This window comes from Engystomops pustulosus, chromosome 4 (assembly GCF_040894005.1).
Source record: "Engystomops pustulosus chromosome 4, aEngPut4.maternal, whole genome shotgun sequence".
Taxonomy (NCBI): domain Eukaryota; kingdom Metazoa; phylum Chordata; class Amphibia; order Anura; family Leptodactylidae; genus Engystomops; species Engystomops pustulosus.
In genome coordinates this window covers 227,845,932-227,865,104 of record NC_092414.1, presented here as the reverse complement: position 1 = coordinate 227,865,104, position 19,173 = coordinate 227,845,932, and the positions used below count along the sequence as shown (strand labels likewise).

Below are 19,173 nucleotides of genomic sequence, written 5' to 3'. Positions count from 1 at the left end.
CATACATACATACATACATACATACATACAGACAGACATACAGAGATAACGCTCCACACACTACAGACATACATACATACATACAGAGATAACGCTCCACACACTACAGACATACATACATACATACAGAGATAACGCTCCACACACTACAGACATACATACATACATACAGAGATAACGCTCCACACACTACAGACATACAGACAGACATACAGAGATAACGCTCCACACACTACAGACATATAGACAGACATACAGACAGACATACAGAGATAACGCTTCACACACTACATACATACATACATACATACAGACATACAGAGATAACGCTCCACACACTACAGACATACATACATACATACAGAGATAACGCTCCACACACTACAGACATACATACATACATACAGAGATAACGCTCCACACACTACAGACATACATACATACATACAGAGATAACGCTCCACACACTACAGACATACATACATACATACAGAGATAACGCTCCACACACTACAGACATACAGACAGACATACAGAGATAACGCTCCACACACTACAGACATATAGACAGACATACAGACAGACATACAGAGATAACGCTTCACACACTACATACATACATACATACATACAGACATACAGAGATAACGCTCCACACACTACAGACATACATACATACATACAGAGATAACGCTCCACACACTACAGACATACATACATACATACAGAGATAACGCTCCACACACTACAGACATACATACAGACATACAGAGATAACGCTCCACACACTACATACATACATACATACAGAGATAACGCTCCACACACTACAGACATACAGACAGACATACAGAGATAACGCTCCACACACTACAGACATATAGACAGACATACAGACAGACATACAGAGATAACGCTTCACACACTACATACATACATACATACAGACATACAGAGATAACGCTCCACACACTACATACATACATACAGACATACAGAGATAACGCTCCACACACTACAGACATACATACATACATACAGAGATAACGCTCCACACACTACAGACATACATACAGACATACAGAGATAACGCTCCACACACTACAGACATACAGACAGACATACATACAGACATACAGAGATAACGCTCCACACATTACATACATACCGACAGACATACAGAGATAACGCTCCACACACTACAGACATACAGACAGACATACATACATACATACAGAGATAACGCTCCACACACTACAGACATACAGACAGACATACAGAGATAACGCTCCACACACTACAGACATACATACATACATACAGAGATAACGCTCCACACACTACAGACATACATACAGACATACAGAGATAACGCTCCACACACTACAGACATACAGACAGACATACATACAGACATACAGAGATAACGCTCCACACATTACATACATACAGACAGACATACAGAGATAACGCTCCACACACTACAGACATACAGACAGACATACATACAGACATACAGAGATAACGCTCCACACACTACAGACATACATACAGACATACAGACATACAGAGATAACGCTCCACACACTACACACATACAGACAGACATACAGAGATAACGCTCCACACACTACAGACATACATACAGACATACAGACATACAGAGATAACGCTCCACACACTACATACATACAGACAGACATACAGAGATAACGCTCCACACACTACAGACATACATACAGACATACAGAGATAACGCTCCACACACTACAGACATACATACATACATACAGAGATAACGCTCCACACACTACAGACATACATACAGACATACAGAGATAACGCTCCACACACTACAGACATACAGACAGACATACAGACAGACATACAGAGATAACGCTCCACACACTACAGACATACAGACAGACATACATACAGACAGACATACAGAGATAACGCTCCACACACTACAGACATACATACATACATACAGAGATAACGCTCCACACATTACATACATACATACAGACATACAGAGATAACGCTCCACACACTACAGACATACATACAGACATACAGAGATAACGCTCCACACACTAAAGACATACATACAGACATACAGAGATAACGCTCCACACACTACAGACATACATACAGACATACAGAGATAACGCTCCACACACTACAGACATACATACAGAGATAACGCTCCACACACTACAGACATACATACAGACATACAGAGATAACGCTCCACACACTACAGACATACAGACAGACATACAGAGATAACGCTCCACACACTACAGACATATAGACAGACATACAGAGATAACGCTCCACACACTACAGACATATAGACAGACATACAGACAGACATACAGAGATAACGCTTCACACACTACATACATACATACATACAGACATACAGAGATAACGCTCCACACACTACAGACATACATACAGACATACAGACATACAGAGATAACGCTCCACACACTACAGACATACATACAGACATACATACAGACATACAGAGATAACGCTCCACACACTACAGACATACATACAGACATACAGAGATAACGCTCCACACACTACAGACATACATACAGACATACAGAGATAACGCTCCACACACTACAGACATACATACAGACATACAGAGATAACGCTCCACACACTACAGACATACATACATACATACAGAGATAACGCTCCACACACTACAGAAATACATACAGACATACAGAGATAACGCTCCACACACTACAGACATACAGACAGACATACAGACAGACATACAGAGATAACGCTCCACACACTACAGACATACAGACAGACATACAGAGATAACGCTTCACACACTACATACATACATACATACATACAGAGATAACGCTCCACACACTACAGACATACATACATACATACAGAGATAACGCTCCACACACTACAGACATACATACATACATACAGAGATAACGCTCCACACACTACAGACATACATACAGACATACAGAGATAACGCTCCACACACTACAGACATACAGACAGACATACAGACAGACATACAGAGATAACGCTCCACACACTACAGACATACAGACAGACATACATACAGACAGACATACAGAGATAACGCTCCACACACTACAGACATACATACATACATACAGAGATAACGCTCCACACATTACATACATACATACAGACATACAGAGATAACGCTCCACACACTACAGACATACATACAGACATACAGAGATAACGCTCCACACACTAAAGACATACATACAGACATACAGAGATAACGCTCCACACACTACAGACATACATACAGACATACAGAGATAACGCTCCACACACTACAGACATACATACAGAGATAACGCTCCACACACTACAGACATACATACAGACATACAGAGATAACGCTCCACACACTACAGACATACAGACAGACATACAGAGATAACGCTCCACACACTACAGATATATAGACAGACATACAGAGATAACGCTCCACACACTACAGACATATAGACAGACATACAGACAGACATACAGAGATAACGCTTCACACACTACATACATACATACATACAGACATACAGAGATAACGCTCCACACACTACAGACATACATACAGACATACAGACATACAGAGATAACGCTCCACACACTACAGACATACATACAGACATACATACAGACATACAGAGATAACGCTCCACACACTACAGACATACATACAGACATACAGAGATAACGCTCCACACACTACAGACATACATACAGACATACAGAGATAACGCTCCACACACTACAGACATACATACAGACATACAGAGATAACGCTCCACACACTACAGACATACATACATACATACAGAGATAACGCTCCACACACTACAGAAATACATACAGACATACAGAGATAACGCTCCACACACTACAGACATACAGACAGACATACAGACAGACATACAGAGATAACGCTCCACACACTACAGACATACAGACAGACATACAGAGATAACGCTCCACACACTACATACATACATACATACATACATACAGAGATAAAGCTCCACACACTACATACATACATACATACATACATACAGAGATAACGCTCCACACACTACAGACATATAGACAGACATACAGAGATAACGCTCCACACACTACAGACATACAGACAGACATACAGAGATAACGCTCCACACACTACATACATACATACATACATACATACATACATACAGAGATAACGCTCCACACACTACAGACATATAGACAGACATACAGACATACAGAGATAACGCTCCACACACTACAGACATACATACAGACATACAGAGATAACGCTCCACACACTACAGACATACATACAGACATACAGAGATAACGCTCCACACACTACAGACATACATACAGACATACAGAGATAACGCTCCACACACTACAGACATACATACAGACATACAGAGATAACGCTCCACACACTACAGACATACATACAGACATACAGAGATAACGCTCTACACACTACAGACATACATACAGACATACAGAGATAACGCTCCACACACTACAGACATACAGAGATAACGCTCCACACACTACAGACATATAGACAGACATACAGACAGACATACAGAGATAACGCTCCACACACTACAGACATACATACAGACATACAGACAGACATACAGAGATAACGCTCCACACACTACAGACAGACAGACAGACAGACATACAGAGATAATGCTCCACACACTACAGACATACAGACAGACATACAGACAGACATACAGATATAACGCTCCACACACTACAGACAGACATACAGACATACAGAGATAACGCTCCACACACTACATACATACATACATACATACATACATACAGACATACATACATACAGACATACATACAGACATACAGAGATAACGCTCCACACACTACAGACAGACAGACAGACATACAGAGATAACGCTCCACACACTACAGACAGACAGACAGACATACAGAGATAACGCTCCACACACTACAGACAGACAGACAGACAGACAGACATACAGACATACAGAGATAACGCTCCACACACTACAGACAGACAGACAGACAGACAGACATACAGAGATAACGCTCCACACACTACAGACAGACAGACATACAGAGATAACGCTCCACACACTACAGACAGACAGACAGACATACAGAGATAACGCTCCACACACTACAGACAGACAGACAGACATACAGAGATAACGCTCCACACACTACAGACATACATACAGACAGACATACAGAGATAACGCTCCACACACTACAGACATACATACAGACAGACATACAGAGATAACGCTCCACACACTACAGACATACATACAGACATACAGAGATAACGCTCCACACACTACAGACAGACAGACAGACATACAGAGATAACGCTCCACACACTACAGACAGACAGACAGACAGACAGACAGACATACAGACATACAGAGATAACGCTCCACACACTACAGACAGACAGACAGACAGACAGACATACAGAGATAACGCTCCACACACTACAGACAGACAGACATACAGAGATAACGCTCCACACACTACAGACAGACAGACAGACATACAGAGATAACGCTCCACACACTACAGACAGACAGACAGACATACAGAGATAACGCTCCACACACTACAGACATACATACAGACATACAGAGATAACGCTCCACACACTACAGACATACATACAGACAGACATACAGAGATAACGCTCCACACACTACAGACATACATACAGACAGACATACAGAGATAACGCTCCACACACTACAGACATACATACAGACAGACATACAGAGATAACGCTCCACACACTACAGACAGACAGACAGACATACAGAGATAACGCTCCACACACTACAGACAGACAGACAGACATACAGAGATAACGCTCCACACACTACAGACAGACAGACAGACATACAGAGATAACGCTCCACACACTACAGACAGACAGACAGACATACAGAGATAACGCTCCACACACTACAGACAGACAGACAGACATACAGAGATAACGCTCCACACACTACAGACAGACAGACAGACATACAGAGATAACGCTCCACACACTACAGACAGACAGACAGACATACAGAGATAACGCTCCACACACTACAGACAGACAGACAGACATACAGAGATAACGCTCCACACACTACAGACAGACAGACATACATACATACAGAGATAATGCTCCACACACTACAGACATACCGACATACAGAGATAACACTCCACACACTACATACACATAGCTCCCAACCGTCCCGATTTTGACGGGACTTTCCCGTTTTTCGTACCTCTGCTCCGCATCACGGGCAGCTATGATATTGTCACGGATTCTCCCCCCAGGTCCCGCTGCTGTGTCCCCATAGTAAATACTTTGAAAGCCTGAACTCCCAGTACAGAATGGCTTCTACAGACATCGGGAGGGAATCCTTTTCAGAGAAGTGTCGGGCTTAGGGGAGAGCAGGGACCACGTCATCAGGCTCAGGTATCTATCCATATATGGTCACTGCATCTCCTAGGGTTCCCCAGAGCAGACATCGGGAGGGAATCCTTTTCAGAGAAGTGTCGGCTTAGCGGAGAGCAGGGACCACGTCATCAGGTCAGATCAGCATCTGTCCATATATGGTCACTGCATCTCCTAGGGTTCCCCAGAGCAGACATCGGGAGGGAATCCTTTTTAGAGAAGTGTCGGCTTAGCGGAGAGCAGGGACCACGTCATCAGGTTCAGATCTCTATCCATATATGGTCACTGCATCTCCTAGGGTTCCCCAGAGCAGACATCGGGCAGGGAATCCTTTTCAGAGAAGTGTCGGCTTAGCCGGAGAGCAGGGACCACGTCATCAGGTCAGATCAGCATCTGTCCATATATGGTCACTGCATCTCCTAGGGTTCCCCAGAGCAGACATCGGGCAGGGAATCCTTTTCAGAGAAGTGTCGGGTTAGCGGAGAGCAGGGACCACGTCATCAGGTTCAGATCTCTATCCATATATGGTCACTGCATCTCCTAGGGTTCCCCAGAGCAGACATCGGGCAGGGAATCCTTTTCAGAGAAGTGTCGGGCTTAGCGGAGAGAGCAGGAACCACGTCATCAGGTGCAGATCAGCATCTGTCCATATATGGTCACTGCATCTCCTAGGGTTCCCCAGAGCAGACATCGGGCAGTGAATCCTTTTCAGAGAATTGTCGGGTTAGCGGAGAGCAGGGACCACGTCATCAGGTTCAGATCTCTATCCATATATGGTCACTGCATCTCCTAGGGTTCCCCAGAGCAGACATCGGGCAGGGAATCCTTTTCAGAGAAGTGTCGGGCTTAGCGGAGAGAGCAGGGACCACGTCATCAGGCTCAGATCAGCATCTGTCCATATATGGTCTCTGCATCTCCTAGGGTTCCCCAGAGCAGACATCGGGAGGGAATCCTTTTCAGAGAAGTGTCGGCTTAGCCGGAGAGCAGGGACCAAGTCATCAGGTCAGATCAGCATCTGTCCATATATGGTCTCCAGGGCTTCCCCAGACACAAGCTCTTTATATAATTAAATTAAATAAAGTTTTGGCCAGGCTGAGATTCGCACCTGGGACCCTGTGCACCATAGACAGGAGCTTTAACTAACTGAGCTATAAGCCCAGTGATACAGAGCTGAGGATTTCTGGTAACTAAGAAGTGTTATCTGCCATTTACACTGTGACACAGACTAATGCACTGATATATAGAGAGGGATCTTCTCAGAGATTATTATTGTAATTATTGAGACTATTATTATTATTATTATAAATTTTATTATTTTTATTATTATGGAGATGATTATGAATAATAGTAAAAATAATAATCATCTCAATAATAATAATAATCATCTCAATAATAATCTCCATAATAATAATAATAGTCTCAATAATTACAATCATCTCTGAGAAGATCCCTCTCTATATAACAAGGCATTAAATCTGTGTCACAGTGTAACAGTAGTCATAGTTCTTAGTTACCAAAATTCTACACCTAGATAATCACTGAGATTATAGCTCAGTTGGTTGGGGCACTGTGACATTATTATACATGGACACTGCAGGTTCTGGGTTCTAATCCCAATGGCGTGCTGCCATTTTGCCCCTCTTTCCCTTTCACAAATGTTGGGAGGTATGCATACATACATACATACATACATACAGAGATAACACTCCACACACTACATACATACATACAGCGATGACACTCCACACACTACATACATACATACATACAGCGATAACACTCCACACACTACATACATACATACAAAGATAACACTCCATACACTACTACTGCACTACATCGTCATACCTGTCCATACGCGTGCTCCAGCGTCATACATGTACATAGTTGTGCTGCAGCGTCACACCTGTCCATACGCGTGATGCCGCGTCACGCCTGTCCATACCCGTGCTGCCGCGTCACGCCTGTCCATACCCGTGCTTCCGCGTCACGCCTGTCCATACCCGTGCTGCCGCGTCACGCCTGTCCATACCCGTGCTTCCGCGTCACGCCTGTCCATACGCCTGCTGCCGCCTCACGCCTGTCCATACGCCTGCTGCCGCCTCACGCCTGTCCATACGCCTGCTGCCGCCTCACGCCTGTCCATACGCCTACTGCCGCCTCACGCCTGTCCATACGCCTGCTGCCGCCTCACGCCTGTCCATACGCCTGCTGCCGCCTCACGCCTGTCCATACGCCTGCTGCCGCCTCACGCCTGTCCATACGCCTGCTGCCGCCTCACGCCTGTCCATACGCCTGCTGCCGCCTCACGCCTGTCCATACGCCTGCTGCCGCCTCACGCCTGTCCATACGCCTGCTGCCGCCTCACGCCTGTCCATACGCCTGCTGCAGCGTCATGCCTGTCCATACGCCTGCTGCCGCCTCACGCCTGTCCATACGCCTGCTGCCGCCTCACGCCTGTCCATACGCCTGCTGCCGCCTCACGCCTGTCCATACGCCTGCTGCAGCGTCACGCCTGTCCATACGCCTGCTGCAGCGTCACGCCTGTCCATACGCCTGCTGCAGCGTCACGCCTGTCCATACGCCTGCTGCAGCGTCACGCCTGTCCATACGCCTGCTGCAGCGTCACGCCTGTCCATACGCCTGCTGCAGCGTCACGCCTGTCCATACGCCTGCTGCAGCGTCACGCCTGTCCATACGCCTGCTGCAGCGTCAGGCCTGTCCATACGCCTGCTGCAGCGTCAGGCCTGTGCATGGATCCTGCCTACAGATGTAAATAATTGTTCTTTCAGTAACCAATTCTACGGTTCCGGATCTTCCATTGGGCTGTCAGTGGCCGCTGAGGTCCAGCACTGTGCGGTATGCGACTACTCCCCCTCCTGACTACACCATCTCACCAGCGGGAATGGGTCCCGGCACCGGACCGGCCGTGAACTGGACTCCTGATGCAAATACGACTTTAGTTCTTGGAATCACCACATCTGGAGGTAAAAATGACTGATTTCACGTGGTCCTAGACGTGGACACGTCCTGTAAGATCTCTTCCCGTTCCAGGTAACATGACTTCCAAATCCCTACAGAAAGCCACCAAGCCGAGCGGCGGGACGGCACCGGGTGAGTGACGGATTCTTTATCATCGATTTACCATTAATATTATTCCCTGAGGGCAAACTAAATGGAAATGGTAGCGCTGCTCCCGTGGCTCTACGGGAAGAGGGTCGTGTGCCATGCAACACAAAATACCTGCACAAAACAACCTCAGTGTAGCAAAAGTAACTCTCCAACAACAAATACTACCATACATCGCAAAATACCCCCCAACAACACCAAATACTACCATACATCGCAAAATACCTCCCCAACAGTACCAAATACTACCATACATCACAAAATACCTCCCCAACAGCACCAAATACTACCATACATCGCAAAATACCTCCCCAACAGCACCAAATACTACCATACATCACAAAATACCTTCCCAACTGCACCAAATACAACCATACATCGCAAAATACCTCCCCAACAGCACCAAATACTACCATACATCACAAAATACCTCCCCAACCGCACCATATACTACCATACATCACAAAATACCTCCCCAACAGCACCAAATACAACCAAACATCACAAAATACCTCCCCAACAGCACCAAATACTACCAAACATCACAAAATACCCCCCAACAGCACTAAATACTACCAAACATCGCAAAATACCTCCCCAACAGCACTAAATACTACCATACATCGCAAAATACCTCCCCAACAGCACCAAATACAACATGCATCACAAAATACCACCCCAACAACACCAAATACTACCAAACATCACAAAATAACTCCCCAACAACACCAAATACAACCAAACATCACAAAATACCTCCCCAACAACACCAAATACAACCAAACATCACAAAATACCTCCCCAACAACACCAAATACTACCATACATCACAAAATACCTCCCCAACAGCACTAAATACTGCCATACATCACAAAATACCTCCCCAACAGCACCAAATACTACCATACGTCACAAAATACCTCCCCAACAGCACTAAATACTACCATACATCGCAAAATACCTCCCCAACAGCACTAAATACTACCATACATCACAAAATCCATCCCCAGACAACAGTACAGTCCTTTTCTTTTACAGGCTACTTTGCTTCTCTTACTACGATGAATTTCACAGAACTGAGCAGCGAGACGGAACTTGGTAAGTCAGTGGGTGGTTTCTCAAGTCTATTTAGTTATCCTTTTATCAGCTTAAAGCATTGCTATGCCTGAATGTGTAGCACAGGGCTAAGAGGGCAGAACTCTGCTCTCAACCCAACGTCTATTGTAAATTTTGTGTCTAGACTCTTCCAGTGGTTCTATAGAAAAAGCAAACAAGGTAAGATCAAGACATTATAGCAGCAGGACAAGGACTAGTAACAAATAGTGAGGAGCAGCAGGACAATGACTAGGAACAAATAGTGAGGAGCAGCAGGACGAGGACTAGTAACAAATAGTGGGGAGCAGCAGGACAAGGACTAGTAACAAATAGTGAGGAGCAGCAGGACAAGGACTAGTAACAAATAGTGAGGAGCAGCAGGACAAGGACTAGTAACACACAGTGACGAGCAGCAGGACAAGGACTAGTAACAAATAGGAGAAGCAGGACAAGGACTAGTAACAAATAGTGAGGAGCAGCAGGACAATAACTAGTAACAAATAGTGAGGAGCAGCAGGACAATGGCTAGGAACAAATAGTGAGGAGCAGCAGGACAATGACTAGGAACAAATAATGAGGAGCAGCAGGACAAGGACTAGTAACAAATAGTGAGGAGCAGCAGGACAAGGACTAGTAACAAATAGTGAGGAGCAGCAGGACAAGGACTAGTAACAGATAGTGAGGAGCAGCAGAACAAGGACTAGTAACAGATAGTGAGGAGCAGCAGGACAAGGACTAGTAACAAACAGTGAGGAGCAGCAGGACAAGGAAAAGTAAAAAATAGTGAGGAGCAGCAGGACAAGGACTAATAACAATTAGTGAGGAGCACCAGGACAAGGTCTAGTAACAAACAGTGAGGAGCAGCAGGACAAGGACTAGTAACAGATAGTAAGGAACAGCAGGACAAGGACTAGTAACAAACAGTGAGAAGCAGCAGGATAAGGACTAGTAACAGACAGTGAGGAGCACCAGGACAAGGACTAGTAACAGATAGTGAAGAGCAGCAGGACAAGGAGTAGTAACAGATAGTGAGGAGCAGCAGGATAAGGACTAGTAACAGATAGTGAGGAGCAGCAGGACAAAGACTAGTAACAGATAGTGAGGAGCAGCAGGACAAGGACTAGTAACAGATAGTGAGGAGCAGCAGGACAAGGAGTAGTAACAGATAGTGAGGAGCAGCAGGACAAGGACTAGTAACAGATAGTGAGGAGCAGCAGGACAAGGACTAGTAACAGATAGTGAGGAGCAGCAGGACAAGGACTAGTAACAGATAGTGAGGAGCAGCAGGACAAGGACTAGTAACACACAGTGAGGAGCAGCAGGACAAGGACTAGTAACAGATAGTGAGGAGCAGCAGGACAAGGAGTAGTAACAGATAGTGAGGAGCAGCAGGATAAGGACTAGTAACAGATAGTGAGGAGCAGCAGGACAAGGACTAGTAACAGATAGTGAGGAGCAGCAGGACAACGACTAGTAACACACAGTGAGGAGCAGCAGAACAAGGGCTAGTAACAGATGGTGAGGAGCAGCAGGACAAGGACTAGTAACAGATAGTGAGGAGCAGCAGGACAAGGACTAGTAACAAACAGTGAGGAGCAGCAGGACAAGGATTAGTAACAGAAAGTGAGGAGCAGCAGGACAAGGACTAGTAACAATTAGTGAGGAGCACCAGGACAAGGTCTAGTAACAAACAGTGAGGAGCAGCAGGACAAGGACTAGTAACAGATAGTAAGGAACAGCAGGACAAGGACTAGTAACAAACAGTGAGGAGCAGCAGGACAAGGACTAGTAACAGATAGTGAGGAGCAGCAGGATAAGGACTAGTAACAGATAGTGAGGAGCAGCAGGACAAGGACTAGTAACAGATAGTGAGGAGCAGCAGGACAAGGACTAGTAACAAACAGTGAGGAGCTGCAAGGCAAGGACTAGTAACAGATAGTGAGGAGCAGCAGGACAAGGACTAGTAACAGATGGTGAGGAGCAGCAGAACAAGGACTAGTAACAGATGGTGAGGAGCAGCAGAACAAGGACTAGTAACAGATAGTGAGGAGCAGCAGGACAAGGACTAGTAACAAACAGTAAGGAGCAGCAGGACAAGGACTAGTAAAAAATAGTGAGGAGCAGCAGGACAAGGACTAATAACAATTAGTGAGGAGCACCAGGACAAGGTCTAGTAACAAACAGTGAGGAGCAGCACGACAAGGACTAGTAACAGATAGTAAGGAACAGCAGGACAAGGACTAGTAACAAACAGTGAGGAGCAGCAGGATAAGGACTAGTAACAGATAGTGAGGAGCAGCAGGACAAGGACTAGTAACAGATAGTGAAGAGCAGCAGGACACGGAGTAGTAACAGATAGTGAGGAGCAGCAGGATAAGGACTAGTAACAGATAGTGAGGAGCAGCAGGACAAGGACTAGTAACACACAGTGAGGAGCAGCAGGACAAGGACTAGTAACAAATAGTGAGGAGCAGCAGGACAAGGACTAGTAACAAACAGTGAGGAGCAGCAGGACAAGGACTAGTAACACACAGTGAGGAGCAGCAGAACAAGGACTAGTAACAGATAGTGAGGAGCAGCAGGACAAGGACTAGTAACAGATGGTGAGGAGCACCAGGACAAGGTCTAGTAACAAACAGTGAGGATCAGCAGGACAAGGACTAGTAACAAACAGTGAGGAGCAGTTTGGACAAGGACTAGTAACAGATAGTAAGGAACTGCAGGACAAGGACTAGTAACAAACAGTGAGGAGCAGCAGGACAAGGACTAGTAACAGATAGTGAGGAGCAGCAGGACAACGACTAGTAACACACAGTGAGGAGCAGCAGGACAAGGACTAGTAACAGATAGTGAGGAGCAGCAGGACAAGGACTAGTAACAGATAGTGAGGAGCAGCAGAACAGGGGCTAGTAACAGATAGTGAGGAGCAGCAGGACATAGAATAGTAACAGATAGTGAGGAGCAGCAGGACAAGGACTAGTAACAGACAGTGAGGAGCAGCAGGACAAGGACTAGTAACAGATAGTGAGGAGCAGCAGGACAAGGACTAGTAACAGATAGTGAGGAGCAGCAGGACAACGACTAGTAACAGATAGTGAGGAGCAGCAGAACAAGGACTAGTAACAGATAGTGAGGAGCAGCAGGACAAGGACTAGTAACAGATAGTGAGGAGCAGCAGGACAAGGACTAGTAACAGATAGTGAGGAGCAGCAGGACAAGGACTAGTAACAGATAGTGAGGAGCAGCAGGACAAGGACTAGTAACAGATAGTGAGGAGCAGCAGGACAACGACTAGTAACAGATAGTGAGGAGCAGCAGAACAAGGGCTAGTAACAGATAGTGAGGAGCAGCAGGACAAGGACTAGTAACATATAGTGAGGAGCAGCAGGACAAGGACTAGTAACAGATAGTGAGGAGCAGCAGGACAAGGACTAGTAACAGATAGTGAGGAGCAGCAGGACATGGACTAGTAACAGATAGTGAGGAGCAGCAGGACAAGGACTAGTAACAGATAGTGAGGAGCAGCAGGACAAGGACTAGTAACAGACAGTGAGGAGCACCAGGACAAGGACTAGTAACAGATAGTGAAGAGCAGCAGGACAAGGAGTAGTAACAGATAGTGAGGAGCAGCAGGATAAGGACTAGTAACAGATAGTGAGGAGCAGCAGGACAAAGACTAGTAACAGATAGTGAGGAGCAGCAGGACAAGGACTAGTAACAGATAGTGAGGAGCAGCAGGACAAGGAGTAGTAACAGATAGTGAGGAGCAGCAGGACAAGGACTAGTAACAGATAGTGAGGAGCAGCAGGACAAGGACTAGTAACAGATAGTGAGGAGCAGCAGGACAAGGACTAGTAACACACAGTGAGGAGCAGCAGGACAAGGACTAGTAACAGATAGTGAGGAGCAGCAGGACAAGGAGTAGTAACAGATAGTGAGGAGCAGCAGGATAAGGACTAGTAACAGATAGTGAGGAGCAGCAGGACAAGGACTAGTAACAGATAGTGAGGAGCAGCAGGACAACGACTAGTAACACACAGTGAGGAGCAGCAGAACAAGGGCTAGTAACAGATGGTGAGGAGCAGCAGGACAAGGACTAGTAACAGATAGTGAGGAGCAGCAGGACAAGGACTAGTAACAAACAGTGAGGAGCAGCAGGACAAGGACTAGTAACAGAAAGTGAGGAGCAGCAGGACAAGGACTAGTAACAATTAGTGAGGAGCACCAGGACAAGGTCTAGTAACAAACAGTGAGGAGCAGCAGGACAAGGACTAGTAACAGATAGTAAGGAACAGCAGGACAAGGACTAGTAACAAACAGTGAGGAGCAGCAGGACAAGGACTAGTAACAGATAGTGAGGAGCAGCAGGATAAGGACTAGTAACAGATAGTGAGGAGCAGCAGGACAAGGACTAGTAACAGATAGTGAGGAGCAGCAGGACAAGGACTAGTAACAAACAGTGAGGAGCTGCAAGGCAAGGACTAGTAACAGATAGTGAGGAGCAGCAGGACAAGGACTAGTAACAGATGGTGAGGAGCAGCAGAACAAGGACTAGTAACAGATAGTGAGGAGCAGCAGGACAAGGACTAGTAACAAACAGTAAGGAGCAGCAGGACAAGGACTAGTAAAAAATAGTGAGGAGCAGCAGGACAAGGACTAATAACAATTAGTGAGGAGCACCAGGACAAGGTCTAGTAACAAACAGTGAGGAGCAGCACGACAAGGACTAGTAACAGATAGTAAGGAACAGCAGGACAAGGACTAGTAACAAACAGTGAGGAGCAGCAGGATAAGGACTAGTAACAGATAGTGAGGAGCAGCAGGACAAGGACTAGTAACAGATAGTGAAGAGCAGCAGGACACGGAGTAGTAACAGATAGTGAGGAGCAGCAGGATAAGGACTAGTAACAGATAGTGAGGAGCAGCAGGACAAGGACTAGTAACACACAGTGAGGAGCAGCAGGACAAGGACTAGTAACAAAAAGTGAGGAGCAGCAGGACAAGGACTAGTAACAAACAGTGAGGAGCAGCAGGACAAGGACTAGTAACACACAGTGAGGAGCAGCAGAACAAGGACTAGTAACAGATAGTGAGGAGCAGCAGGACAAGGACTAGTAACAGATGGTGAGGAGCACCAGGACAAGGTCTAGTAACAAACAGTGAGGAGCAGCAGGACAAGGACTAGTAACAAACAGTGAGGAGCAGTTTTGACAAGGACTAGTAACAGATAGTAAGGAACTGCAGGACAAGGACTAGTAACAAACAGTGAGGAGCAGCAGGACAAGGACTAGTAACAGATAGTGAGGAGCAGCAGGACAACGACTAGTAACACACAGTGAGGAGCAGCAGGACAAGGACTAGTAACAGATAGTGAGGAGCAGCAGGACAAGGACTAGTAACAGATAGTGAGGAGCAGCAGAACAGGGGCTAGTAACAGATAGTGAGGAGCAGCAGGACATAGACTAGTAACAGATAGTGAGGAGCAGCAGGACAAGGACTAGTAACAGACAGTGAGGAGCAGCAGGACAAGGACGAGTAACAGATAGTGAGGAGCAGCAGGACAAGGACTAGTAACAGATAGTGAGGAGCAGCAGGACAAGGACTAGTAACAGATAGTGAGGAGCAGCAGGACAACGACTAGTAACAGATAGTGAGGAGCAGCAGAACAAGGGCTAGTAACAGATAGTGAGGAGCAGCAGGACAAGGACTAGTAACATATAGTGAGGAGCAGCAGGACAAGGACTAGTAACAGATAGTGAGGAGCAGCAGGACAAGGACTAGTAACAGATAGTGAGGAGCAGCAGGACAAGGACTAGTAACAGATAGTGAGGAGCAGCAGGACAAGGACTAGTAACAGATAGTGAGGAGCAGCAGGACAAGGACTAGTAACAGACAGTGAGGAGCACCAGGACAAGGACTAGTAACAGATAGTGAAGAGCAGCAGGACAAGGAGTAGTAACAGATAGTGAGGAGCAGCAGGATAAGGACTAGTAACAGATAGTGAGGAGCAGCAGGACAAAGACTAGTAACAGATAGTGAGGAGCAGCAGGACAAGGACTAGTAACAGATAGTGAGGAGCAGCAGGACAAGGAGTAGTAACAGATAGTGAGGAGCAGCAGGACAAGGACTAGTAACAGATAGTGAGGAGCAGCAGGACAAGGAGTAGTAACAGATAGTGAGGAGCAGCAGGACAAGGACTAGTAACAGATAGTGAAGAGCAGCAGGACAAGGAGTAGTAACAGATAGTGAGGAGCAGCAGGATAAGGACTAGTAACAGATAGTGAGGAGCAGCAGGACAAGGACTAGTAACACACAGTGAGGAGCAGCAGGACAAGGACTAGTAACAGATAGTGAGGAGCAGCAGGACAAGGAGTAGTAACAGATGGTGAGGAGCAGCAGGATAAGGACTAGTAACAGATAGTGAGGAGCAGCAGGACAAGGACTAGTAACAGATAGTGAGGAGCAGCAGGACAACGACTAGTAACACACAGTGAGGAGCAGCAGAACAAGGGCTAGTAACAGATGGTGAGGAGCAGCAGGACAAGGACTAGTAACAGATAGTGAGGAGCAGCAGGACAAGGACTAGTAACAAACAGTGAGGAGCAGCAGGACAAGGACTAGTAACAGAAAGTGAGGAGCAGCAGGACAAGGACTAGTAACAATTAGTGAGGAGCACCAGGACAAGGTCTAGTAACAAACAGTGAGGAGCAGCAGGACAAGGACTAGTAACAGATAGTAAGGAACAGCAGGACAAGGACTAGTAACAAACAGTGAGGAGCAGCAGGACAAGGACTAGTAACAGATAGTGAGGAGCAGCAGGATAAGGACTAGTAACAGATAGTGAGGAGCAGCAGGACAAGGACTAGTAACAGATAGTGAGGAGCAGCAGGACAAGGACTAGTAACAAACAGTGAGGAGCTGCAAGGCAAGGACTAGTAACAGATAGTGAGGAGCAGCAGGACAAGGACTAGTAACAGATGGTGAGGAGCAGCAGAACAAGGACTAGTAACAGATAGTGAGGAGCAGCAGGACAAGGACTAGTAACAAACAGTAAGGAGCAGCAGGACAAGGACTAGTAAAAAATAGTGAGGAGCAGCAGGACAAGGACTAATAACAATTAGTGAGGAGCACCAGGACAAGGTCTAGTAACAAACAGTGAGGAGCAGCACGACAAGGACTAGTAACAGATAGTAAGGAACAGCAGGACAAGGACTAGTAACAAACAGTGAGGAGCAGCAGGATAAGGACTAGTAACAGATAGTGAGGAGCAGCAGGACAAGGACTAGTAACAGATAGTGAAGAGCAGCAGGACACGGAGTAGTAACAGATAGTGAGGAGCAGCAGGATAAGGACTAGTAACAGATAGTGAGGAGCAGCAGGACAAGGACTAGTAACACACAGTGAGGAGCAGCAGGACAAGGACTAGTAACAGATAGTGAGGAGCAGCAGGACAAGGAGTAGTAACAGATAGTGAGGAGCAGCAGGATAAGGACTAGTAACAGATAGTGAGGAGCAGCAGGACAAGGACTAGTAACAGATAGTGAGGAGCAGCAGGACAACGACTAGTAACACACAGTGAGGAGCAGCAGGACAAGGACTAGTAACAGAAAGTGAGGAGCAGCAGAACAAGGGCTGGTAACAGATGGTGAGGAGCAGCAGGACAAGGGCTAGTAACAGATAGTAAGGAACAGCAGGACAAGGACTAGTAACAAACAGTGAGGAGCAGCAGGATAAGGACTAGTAACAGATAGTGAGGAGCAGCAGGACAAGGACTAGTAACAGATAGTGAAGAGCAGCAGGACAAGGAGTAGTAACAGATAGTGAGGAGCAGCAGGATAAGGACTAGTAACAGATAGTGAGGAGCAGCAGGACAAGGACTAGTAACACACAGTGAGGAGCAGCAGGACAAGGACTAGTAACAGATAGTGAGGAGCAGAAGGACAAGGACTAGTAACAGATAGTGAGGAGCAGCAGGACAACGACTAGTAACACACAGTGAGGAGCAGCAGGACAAGGACTAGTAACAGAAAGTGAGGAGCAGCAGAACAAGGGCTAGTAACAGATGGTGAGGAGCAGCAGGACAAGGGCTAGTAACAGATAGTGAGGAGCAGCAGGGCAACGACTAGTAAAAAATAGTGAGGAGCAGCAGGACAAGGACTAGTAACAAATAGTGAGGAGCAGCAGGACAAGGACTAGTAACAAATAGTGAGGAGCAGCAGGACAAGGACTAGTAACAAATAGTGAGGAGCAGCAGGACAAGGACTAGTAACAAATAGTGAGGAGCAGCAGGACAAGGACTAGTAACAAATAGTGAGGAGCAGCAGGACAAGGACTAGTAACAAATAGTGAGGAGCAGCAGGACAAGGACAAGTAACAAATAGTGAGGAGCAGCA

General features: G+C 46.1%; 1 protein-coding gene across 1 annotated transcript in view; it reads left to right on the top strand.

Moving 5' to 3' along the window:
• Positions 1 to 19,173, top strand: part of LOC140125833 (uncharacterized) — an 87,082-nt gene that overhangs the window by 41,200 nt on the left and 26,709 nt on the right. Inside the window, exons 3-5 of the mRNA XM_072144708.1 lie at positions 9,349 to 9,543; positions 9,611 to 9,670; positions 10,724 to 10,783. Coding sequence (XP_072000809.1) covers positions 9,349 to 9,543; positions 9,611 to 9,670; positions 10,724 to 10,783 — 315 coding nt within the window. The remainder of the gene's footprint in view (positions 1 to 9,348; positions 9,544 to 9,610; positions 9,671 to 10,723; positions 10,784 to 19,173) is intronic.